The 10,538-nt window shown below is 56.7% G+C and overlaps 4 protein-coding genes across 4 annotated transcripts; all 4 read right to left on the bottom strand.

Annotated features, from left to right (window-relative positions):
• Positions 1-855: 855 nt before the first annotated feature.
• On the bottom strand, positions 856-3,471 carry SETTUDRAFT_106533 (uncharacterized protein; the record flags this gene model as incomplete). The annotated part of the gene is made up of 3 exons (XM_008025306.1): positions 856-881; positions 937-2,757; positions 2,856-3,471. Coding segments are annotated over 3 exons (2,463 nt in total), but the record flags the coding sequence as incomplete, so codon positions are not given.
• A 663-nt stretch (positions 3,472-4,134) lies between these two features.
• Positions 4,135-4,639, bottom strand: SETTUDRAFT_38158 (uncharacterized protein; the record flags this gene model as incomplete). The annotated part of the gene is made up of 2 exons (XM_008025139.1): positions 4,135-4,311; positions 4,442-4,639. 2 exons carry the CDS (start codon positions 4,637-4,639, stop codon positions 4,135-4,137), a joined length of 375 nt encoding a protein of 124 aa, XP_008023330.1.
• A 719-nt stretch (positions 4,640-5,358) lies between these two features.
• On the bottom strand, positions 5,359-6,819 carry SETTUDRAFT_183631 (uncharacterized protein; the record flags this gene model as incomplete). Its single annotated transcript, XM_008025305.1, has 1 exon — positions 5,359-6,819. One exon carries the CDS (start codon positions 6,817-6,819, stop codon positions 5,359-5,361), a length of 1,461 nt encoding a protein of 486 aa, XP_008023496.1.
• Positions 6,820-7,461: 642 nt separating this feature from the next.
• On the bottom strand, positions 7,462-8,995 carry SETTUDRAFT_148331 (uncharacterized protein). Its single transcript, XM_008025304.1, has one exon. It carries the CDS (start codon positions 8,875-8,877, stop codon positions 7,894-7,896), a length of 984 nt encoding a protein of 327 aa, XP_008023495.1. The 5' UTR covers positions 8,878-8,995; the 3' UTR covers positions 7,462-7,893.
• Between the last annotated feature and the right edge of the window lie 1,543 nt (positions 8,996-10,538).

The following is a 10,538-nucleotide window of genomic DNA, read 5'->3' as shown; positions in this document are numbered from 1 at the left end:
AGAGAGAGAGAGAGAGAGAGAGAGAGAGAGAGAGAGAGAGAGAGAGAGGAGAGGGCGGTGCAAAAATGGCGCCCCCCCCCGCCCTGGCTAAATCCTTTCTCTCTCCCCTATCCTTTCCCTTGACGTCCCCCCGTTCGCAACTGCATCAAGACTTGTAGCATCGCCCTGAAACTCGTGCCAACACACATACACGCCTTGTATCCTTTCAATTCCATGTCTACCCGACAATCTTTGTACTCTACACACGGTCGCCCAAAAAAATTCCCTCCCCCCCCCCTTCGCTTAGCTGCCAGCATACCCACGGGCCCCCCCTTTCGTCTTTCGACCACGGACACTGGGACACGACGGCCAAATGTCGCCCCCCCTCCTACGTCGTTAGGGGTGCCTCGACACACACACATCCCGCTTTGCACAATCAACTTTGTTCCCCTCCATTCCATTCATCCCATTCCCACATGGCTCCGAAACACAACCCCACTTCTGGCAAGTATCGTGAATAGAAAGAGAAAAAAAAGGGGGGGAGGGTTAAACAAGGTGATGTTAATACGCGCTATGTAAGAAGAACAAGAAGAAGAAGAAGAAGAAGAGAAGAAAGAGAGAAAAAAAAGCTCAAAACACAATATGCTATGCATGCCCTTCCGCTTCCCCCCCAAAGAAAAAACCCCCATCCATCCATGTCTTCGCAGGACCAAACCAAACCAAACCAGACCAAACCAAACTGATCCCGGATTATGTACATTTTACATGTAGCCCTAGCAAAAATTATCTCTCTGCTTCTTGGCCTCTGACCAAACAAACAGAGGCGAATAGAAGTTTCGGCTTGGTGCTATCTGATCGGCCCCATCAACAAACACTCTAGAAACCAAACGGATTTTGAGGCGCTGGAAATCGAGTTAGCAACAAAAGCACATGAATACACAACACACGGCCACTTACTAGCATTGGCAAGGTTCGCCCGCCCCGTCGGCTGCGGCGTCAGCTTCTTCGCCGGCTGCACGCCAAACTTGATGCTTGGCGGTGGGCCAGTCTTCTGCGGCACAAGGGGCTGTGCTTGCGGCATCGGCGGCATCGGAGGCACTGGTGGCGCGCTCTGCCCGAAGCCTGTTGGCTGCGGCACAATCGCCGGCGGCAGGAAACGGTTGATGCCAGTCGCTTGTGGGTTAAGCGGCGCCGCCTGGAACGAGTTGTATCCAGTGGGCTGGGCCTGCAGTGGCTGGAAGGGCGCTCGTGGGGGATCCGCAAATGGGCTGCCGTTGCCAAACCCTTGGGTAAAGTGCGGTGCCTGCTGGAACCCCGTCTGCATAGGCTGCTGGAACCCCGTAGGCTGAGCCTGTTGGAACGGTGCGAACCCAGTCTGCATCGGCTGCTGCTGCGGTGCCGGTGACAGAGAGTTGTACCCCGTCGGCTGCGGCATCAATCCGTTTTGCTGGAAACCATAGCCGCCGTTCTGCTGCGGGAATCCCGTCATTTGCGGTTGCATGCCTGCCATTCCCTGTCCCGGCCCAGCGTTTGGCGCCATCATGTTGGGATTGTACCCAGTGAGCTGAGGCTGCAGCGGCGGTGGGGGTCCAAATGCACTCTGTTGCGGGTTCTGCGGAGCGGACGCGGCCCGTTGCGGCGGTGGAGCAATCAGCCCGCCAGCAGTCGGTTGCTGGGGCGCTTGTGGGCGCATGCGTGGCGGGGCCATGTTCTGAGGTTGAGTCAAGGCCTTGATAGCGGCAACTTGCTCGAACAGCGTTGGAGTAGCCCCTGTCTGCTGTGGCTGTTGCCCAGGAGCCGGAGCCTGCTGAGGAGGCGCCTGCACGACAGGTGTAGCGGGGACAGGAGCTGCTGCAGGCGGTGGCTGGGCAATCTCGTCTGGTTTGAGTGCAGGCATATCCAAAAGTGACAGCTCGCCCATGGATCCAGTCAGTGGGACTGGCTTTGCAGCAGGTGCTGCTGCTTGTGCTGGAGGCGGAGATGCAGACTTTTCCGGGCCAGCAGTAGATGCTGAGCGTGACGGCTTGACGTCCCATGCATTGTCGTCGAATCCATTCGCCTTTGCCTCGGGCGCAGGCACAGACGCCAGCGGCGTTGGGGTACCATCTGCAGGCTTCTTGCCCGCATCGTCCGACTTTGGCTCAAATGCCTTTGGATCCACCACGTCGTTGGTCTCTACAGGAGGCGCAGGACGGCCCTTGCGAGTGTTGTTGCGAAGCGCACCACCGGGTCCAGAGAACAGCCCGCCAGACGCTCCCTCTCCACCCTCTTCTGTAGCCTTCACACTTCGCTTGTCGCGTCCGTAGTTGGTATCAATGTACTTGGACACGCGAAGGATATCGCCCTCCTTAAGACCCAACGTACGGAGAACGCTTGCTGTAATGTCTGGGATGTTTTCCTCGGTCATTTCATCCTTGACAAAGGCCCGTGCGTACCGCTCGCATATTTGAGGGTTGACACCACACTTGAGGAAGAAGTCGAACCAGTCGTACTCGGGCTTCTTCTCCAGCGATATACCCGTCGGAGACCGCGAGTCTTTCGAGCGCTGCTGCATCGTCTTCCTCTTCAAGTCGGACAAAGGCTTGTCGTCGTCCAGCGATTCGCCCGTAACGCGCTCAACGTATTCAAGGTCTTCCACCGACATCTTTGTGACGGGCACGGCAATCTTGACACCATTGACCTTGTGCAAGTGGATCTTGCCGTCCTTGATAAGGATGAACTCTGCCTCGACCTTGAACGAGCCGGACCGGTCGGTCCAAGTGCGCACTTTGGCGGCGTCTAGCACACTCCTGTCAGCATTTGGCGTACAACCACAAGGAATGAATTAAAATCATGCTCCACGCGAAACTCGCCCATGGACAGCATGCTATACTCACTTGGCTTGGACGACGACTTTGAGCTCGAGTCCTTGGAAGAGGTTTCGCGCTTGCTCGATCTCTGTGAAGTGCGACGATGGTCAATATTTGTTTGCATAAGACTAGAGTTACGCGAAGGTAAATGCAGGCCAGGGCCTACCTGATCGTTCCTCGCTTCACTTTCGGGCCTCTTCTGTCTCGAGGCCTGGCGAGCAAGCTCCTGTTCCTCCCGCCTGTTTTGCTCGACGATAGATCGACCGGCGTTGGTTCCTGAACGGGCCTGCGAGGCTGCAGAGTTTGGAATGGGAACGGTGTTTGTAATCTCGACGTAGTTAGCTGGCACGACACCCTCCTTGCCGTTCTTCAGCCGCCTGACTTTCCACCACTCATCGCTGGCTGAATCATCGAGCACCAGAATCTCATCGCCGAGACCAACCGTCACCTCGTCGTCGCCCTGCGCCATAAAGTCGAACAGCATCACGCCCTTCTTCTGCACATTCGAGTGTCCGGAACCGGCGGCGAGCACTTCGCGCAGTCCGGCGCCCTTGGCTGCTCCTGCAAGCTCACCAAGTGCCATCATGATTTCAGACGCAGTGTCTTTGGCTCCGCAGTGAAAGTCGACGCTCTTGCTTGGCTGCAACGACTATGGCTTTGCACCAGCCAACTACATTGAGCTCATCAAGGGTGGAGCGAGCGCGGCGGCGCCGGCTGCAGCATCACCGGCGGCGCCGAGTCGCCCGCCAATGCCAGCAGCCCGCGACTCCTTTGATGACTCCCAGCCGCCCACTCCAGAAAGCCCCCCGCGATCGAACCCTGCCGCTGCCCTGGCCGACATTATTCAAAAGAAGTCGCAGGAAACAGCGCCGCGGTCGACCATTTCCCCGCCACCCAATGTCAGCGCGCCCCAACGACGACGCGTGCAGTTCACACCCGAAGAATCCGACGACGAAGCACCGCCACCACCACGTCTTCCCCAGCAGCCACTATCAGACGTGCCCTCCCCTCCGCCCACCCAGACTAGACATGCACGCTCCCCGTCGCCTCCGGTCAGGTCGCCTCCTACTCGAAGCGTTACATTTGACCAGTATGACCCTCCAAACCGAGAAGAGAATCCCACTTCTCCAAGATCGGGCTCGGGCTACCATCTCTACAACATTTACGAGTACATCACGCAGCCTGGCAAGAACAAGAAGATGCCCATTACACTAGGCGTCAACATTCCAAAGGGCATGGTTATGATTGCACCGGAAAAATCACGCGACGGGCCGCAGCAAGAATGGACGGCTGACAAGATGGAGTACTACTCGCAGGAGGGCAAGCACATCTTCATGGAGCTCAAGCTGCCGCCTCCTACCAGCGTCCAGTCTGGGTCCGTCGTATCGTAGACATCGAGGATAGCCTCTTCCTTGAACGAAAGCTCCTCGTCTGTCTGGCGGTCGTAGTCGAAGAGGGCTTTTGCTTGTGCCACGGGAGCGGCCTGTTTTACACGGTCAGTTCTGCGGCTGTGGTTGTGCCTGTCCAAGGTAGGGGGGGGTGTGCCTGTTGGGCGTTGTTCTCGAGGCCAAGCCAGCCCGGGGCGTCGTTTGGGTATCAAATGCGCAGCTCACCTCTTCAATGTAATTGTTGGGAATCAAGCCCTCGGGCTCGTCTTCGTCTTCAGCGCGACCCTTCTTCTTGGCCTTCCACCAGTCGTCTTCGGTCGACTTCTCCAGCACCATCAAGATGTCGCCCTCGGTCAGGGCAATCTCATTGCTGCTTTGGGGCTCATAGTCGTAGAGGGCGCGGTAAATGCCGAGGAAAACCATTGTGCAGGCAAGAGGCGCGACGCGGCCTCTGGAATTCGTGCAGCTCGTCGGAACGTAGGCTCAGAGGCGTGGGCAGTCGTGGGCGATGCGCATAGGCTCGGCCGGCGGAGGGCTACGGGGGGGTTTTGCTGTCGCGGTTCGAGGGGCCAGCTGGAACAGGGGCAAGCTGGTTGACGCTGCCAAGTCAGCGACCGGCAGCGCAGGGACCGGATAAATGTCGTGAGGTTGGAGAGAAAGGCAGGATGATGTCGGAGACGACCAGCCGGCACTGCGGGGGATGCTCGTGCTATGGCAGCCGGGAGGAAATGGAACTGATGGTTGGGAGTTGGGTCGTCGATGCCTGCCTGTGAGCCGCGCAGCACGAGCCAGCATGGAATCCGCCTTGCCCAGTCAGGTCCCCACACCGACGTCAACCTGCCTTCGTCCCATGTCCGCGCGATTGGTACACCAAGACTCTGGGCGATGCTCCTCTCCGCACAAGGCTCTCTGTTCGGCCCTATGTACGCAAAGGCTGTCTGTATGTGGTTTCTGCACAGCCATTCTGGCGCGGCGCATCTTCACGCCAGGCCAAATGCGTAGAGCTGGACACACGAAAAGGAACACTGGGGCTGCAGACACGCAATGCAGTTAGTCTAGTCTATGTATATTGATACTGTCCGATGACGTCGAGCAGTTCCTCGCTTGCATATCACACATGGATTATTTTTTGTTCTTCCTCTTCAATACGTAAACCGGAAACCCTCTGTGCCCTCCAAGATGCGCTTGCCCTTGCTCTGGCTTCGGTTCGCCCAGTAGAAGTGCAGTGAGAAGACGCCAATCAAGCCAATAATCATAATGTGGCTCCCGATACTAACCCAGATGGCGGTCATGTATCTCGGACTCTCGGGCTGTCGGACAATGAAGCTCCCGGCAATGCCTCCTGCGCCATTGAAGGCTGTAACCATGGCAGCCGTGAACACCCTCTTCCATTGTCCCACAACATTGTTCGCCTGGTACGTTGCCATGGCAGCCCAGTTAGCCACATACGCACCAGTAGCGAGATACGTCCCAATGTATCTCACTGTGACCTGGTTCGAAAACCCAAGCATGCAGAATCCCACAATCAGAGACAGACAGTTGAACACGATGATTGGCCCTCGCAACTGCAGCTTGTCGCCCACCAATGAAGACAGAATGGCAGGAATAACAGCGTAGTAGTATGGCGGCGCCGAGAGGAGGATGGATTTGTTGGAGCTGAAGCCCATACCGCCCTGGAGGATGATTGGGAGAAAATAGGACAGCGAGGTCGAGACGAGGTTTTGCAGAAAGTACAGTGTGCAAAAACCATAGACCTTTGCATCTGTGGCATGTACGAAGACCTTGCTCCATTTGAACGGGTCTGGCTGCACATCGCCGCGATCTCTCTCGATTCGAGACGATGCTACGGAGCTTTCATGTGGCGTGAGGAAGTAAAAGGACTTGTGTGCATGCTCTGGAAAATCCACCATCCACCAGTACGTCAGGATGCCGATGAAGGCAGTGATGCTGCCCTGCACAACGAACATCCACTGCCATCCTTTCAGATATCTGCCGTCCAGCTGGTTGAGGCCAAAGTTGACGATGCCGCCTGTTGCTAGCACAATGACCTCTCCGCTCTGCATCAGCGCAAAGCGAAGCTGCTGCTCTTTCCGCGTGTACCATGTGGAAATGAGATAGGTCAGGCCTGGGTAGATGCCCGACATGGAAATACCAAGGAGAATGCGAAGTGCAATCATCTGCCGCCAAGTCTGTACAAAGGCCGTGCAGAGCGTGATGATGCCGAAGCAGAAGGTGATGAAGGCGAACCAGATTCTCGGGCCGAATGTCCTGACGGCAATAGTCGATGGCAGCTGGAACGCAATGCTCGCAATGGTAAAGATAAAGATGGAGACGGAGTATCTGTTGCCGACGTCGAGCTCCAGGTCGCTGAGCATGGATGTGACGGACGCACTGGAAATGACGCCGCTATCGAGTAGGTTGAGCGAGCATAGGATGCCTGCTATGCTGCAGAGGCGAAGGTCGACCTTGAAGCGGATGCCGTTGGACCATTCCTCCTCAATTGCATGTCTCTCAGCGCCAATGATGGCTTCCTGCTCTTCTTCATTGGGGACCTCTCGAATTGACTCGTTGGACGAGCAACGGCTGGGAAGATGCTTGGTCATCTTGTCCGCTGTCGTGAGGGAAGGGGTGCCGAGAAGAAGAGCGGTGAAAGACACATAATGTAGTTCGCCCGCCGAAGGCGCGAGAAGGAAGCTTATCGTGACACCCTTGGCATGGATGTACTTAGGCTCCGCACATCACAAATGCTCGCCTCTGCTTGGTCACCGACATGTGGTCCCCGCACATCAATTCCGCGCTGGAGCAATTTACTTAGTTAGCCATGACCAATCAACCCATAGCTAGCGCCACTCGCAAACCTAATACCCGAGCAACTTTGGTAATCATTACATTCTGGAAGTTTTGTTAATGGCCCGCATGGGTGTAGCCGCACAAAGACAGATGATGAGCACACCCCTACACATGTTCCAAACATCCGCCGGGACTTCGGTCGCCTCCCGACCCGCGCACATGGCCTTGGCAACCCGGTACATTATAGACAATCTCAACGTCAACAGGTGACACAATGGCATATTGACAGCTCGGTAGTACGCGCACTGCGGAGCACTCTGCCAAACATCACGTCACGTCACCAGCGACACAGTCATGAGGAAGAGCAACCGGCAATCAAGCAAAAGGTATTGATTTCCTTCCTTTGAAGGAAACCCCTTCTAGTACAACCACTGGCTCTCCTGGCCGGTGGTCTGGGTATCCTCGCCAAGCATATAGCGAGTGTGGGTATTGGGTCATGAAAAAAAAATGGAAAAGAAATGTACACAAGGTCCGGAGACAGGAGTAGAAAGCAATAACAGGGCCCCCAAGAACCAAACAAACTCATCAGAAGTCGAGTGCCGTATGTTCCGACCACCCACCATATGCGTAGCCGTCATCCCGTCCATTCTGTTGCTACGACAATTTGTGTGTGCATCTGTGTGTCCATGTGTGCGTGAAGGCGTCAGGAATCTGACAACAGGGGGTAAAATGCATACAAGACAAGCAAATATCCCAGAAGCACTCGCTTCGTAATTCGTAAAATAGAAAAGGGGGGGAGGAGTCTCGAAGATACCACCAAAGGTCGAAATTAAAAAATGTAGAGTCGAATCGTCCAAGGAAGAAGAGAAGATGGGAGTAAGGGCTGCTCAACCATCGTCTTCGGCATCATCCTCCTCCTCCTCCTCTTCTTCGTCCTCTTCGCTGGTGCTGTGGCGCTGCACTGCACCGGCCTTGTTCTTCTTGACGGTTGGGGTTCCCTTGAGCTGAGAAGCCGAGGCCTTGCGCTTGGGTGCAGCACCACCCGACTTGGAGTCCATCGAAGCGTTCTCCTTGTTAGCGTCTTCGCCTTCGCCTTTCTGGGCGTTGTCCATGGCGGCCACCTCCTCTGCGGTCAAGAAGCGCCCTCCGGGGCCACGAGGACGGCGCATGGCATGGTTGTGCCGGGACTCGTGCAGATATGGCTTGCGTCCCTTGGAGGTCAACCGTAGTGCATCCTCGAGTTTTTGCCTGGCCAGACGTCGTTTGAGGATACGATGGAATTGTTTTGCATTCACGTAGAGAGGGGCCTCCTCGGCTTGCGGGCCTCCAGACACAAGCTCGGGTGACTGCTGGTGCTGAGGCTGCTGCGCCATCTGTGGAGGCACCGAAGGGCGGGGGCCGCCGTGGCTCATGACGGGCTGTGGATGCTGCATGGCAGGGCTGCTAATCTGGGTGCTCATGCGTCTTTGCTGCATCTGCGTGGGCGTCATCTGAACCTGCGAAGGAAGCGCATTGTTCATTGTGTTGTTGACGTTTGTGGGCGACCGCGGGGCGACGCGCCCGTCGTTCTTCATCTGCGAGACGGACATGCGCGGAGAGGCGCGCGGGTCTTGTGCTAGTTGGCCTGGGATGGCGCTCTGATCGTAGTAGCCAGCGGGCCCCGCCGCAGCTGCCGTGGCCATGGCTGCAGCCTGTTGCTGCTGCTGCTGTTGCTGCTGCGATGCCAAGTAGGGATTTTGCATGCCGGCCATGTACTGCTGCTGGGGGAAGTTGATCTGCTGGTGGTGTTGCGCATGTTGTGGATGCTGCGCGCCGCCATGGCCATAGCCCTGCGACGGCAGTATGGGTGATGTTTGCTGGAATTGTTGCATTTGCTGCTGCGTCGGCGACGTTATAGAGGGATTACCACCTGCAGGGCTCTGACCGCTACCATAGCTTTGGATATGCGCCGGAGCGTGGTGGGATTGTTGAAATTGCGCGTATTCGGTCATGGCGCGCGTTGAGGGTACTAGATGCTGGGGGTGTGCTGAGAGTGAGGGAAGCAAAGGTTTGATTTGAGGAAGGAGCGACCGGCGGGGCTTTCTATTCGCGCGAAGGCTGCTGCATGGTACGCTAGCGCTCGGTAAATCGGTACTGCTGGAAAATCAAGCGTAAGCGGGCAGGGTGCACAGAAACCAGCCACGTGCCCCACCGGCTGGCGCGCTAGCTGCCTAATGCTTGGAACCTGTGTTTTAGATGCACTTGTATATTAACTCTTTATTTATAAGCTAGGGTTCTTAGTTTAGATAGCCTACTAGATTATATAGAGATATTTTATTTGGAGTTATTATATGGCTTTAAGAAGTTGATTAGGACTCTTTGAAAATAACAACCCGTTTTCTCTTGCCTTACTTTCTTTTCCTCTCTCCAATATCTCTACTACTAGATAACTTTCTACATACATTCTTATTCCTACAGTTTTTAGACATGTATTATAGTAGAAACAAGTAGCTATTAACTCTGAGTTAAAAAGGGAAATGGATAGTGAAACTAGAAAAAGCTACTACCTATTTAAAGCACCCCTATTAGCAAACTAGCCCAAAGCTGTGCGTGGCTGCGGGAGCAGGGTTTACCCAATCACAGTCAGCCACAAGCTGCATTTTGCGTGTCACTCAGCCTATGCCCTATGCGTGCAAGCCTACTGTCGCCGTGGGCGGGCTGCGTGCACAACACGTCGTCGCTGTCCGCGTTGCCTTGGGGGGTGCGGAGGCAGCATCATCTTTTGTCTCGTCTCGTTTCTCGCGCGCGTGTATGTATGTGTGTGCGCATGTGCGTGTGCGTGTGTGTGTGTGTGTGTGCGCACTGCTAGTGACCCGTCCGTCTTACGGCCCCCCAGTGCGGGCGGGCGAGCTGTGGCACCCGGGGGCCCTCCACCCGCTCAAAGGCCGGGTGGCCCCCAAAAGGGAGGGCTCGAGACAAGAGGGCAGGCAGAGCATGAGAGGGACGGGGACGGGGACGGAGACGGGGGACGGGGACGAGGTCGAGGCCGCGACATGACGTTGGCAGCAGAAGCAAAAGGCGGGCGGCGGCGGTGAGCTGGGGTCTGCGTCGCCTGCGTCTGCGCCTGTGCCTGCGCTCTGCCACTGCCACACTACGCTGCCTTTGCCCCCTCGCCCTCGCCCTCGCCCTCGCGGCTGCCCCGTCAGCGCGCCGGTGCCAGTGCCAGTGCCAGTGCCAGTGCCAGTGCCAGTGCCAGCGCAGGCACAAGCACAGGCACAGGCGCAGGCATGACGGTCGTGGTCGCCGCCAACCCGCTCTCCCCACGGCGCCTCTGCCATGTCCCCCATTGCCTGTCCGCGGCTCGCCCGTCGTGCCTCAGCTCGCTGCGCATTGGGCGCCTGCCTGCATTTTCCGCGCGCAGCCAAATCACAGTCCCACACGCAAAAAAAACCCGGCGGGTAGCCAACGGGTGCCGTCCCCTCGCCTGCCACCTGCCCTCGATTGGTCCGCGGCCCTGAAATTGCTCCGCCCCCGGACAGCTGAGGCCCGTCCC

Source organism: Exserohilum turcica, assembly GCF_000359705.1.
Source record: "Exserohilum turcica Et28A unplaced genomic scaffold SETTUscaffold_14, whole genome shotgun sequence".
Classification (NCBI taxonomy): domain Eukaryota; kingdom Fungi; phylum Ascomycota; class Dothideomycetes; order Pleosporales; family Pleosporaceae; genus Exserohilum; species Exserohilum turcicum.
Note: the sequence above shows the minus strand (reverse complement) of the source record. Positions and strands in the feature narration are given on the sequence as shown.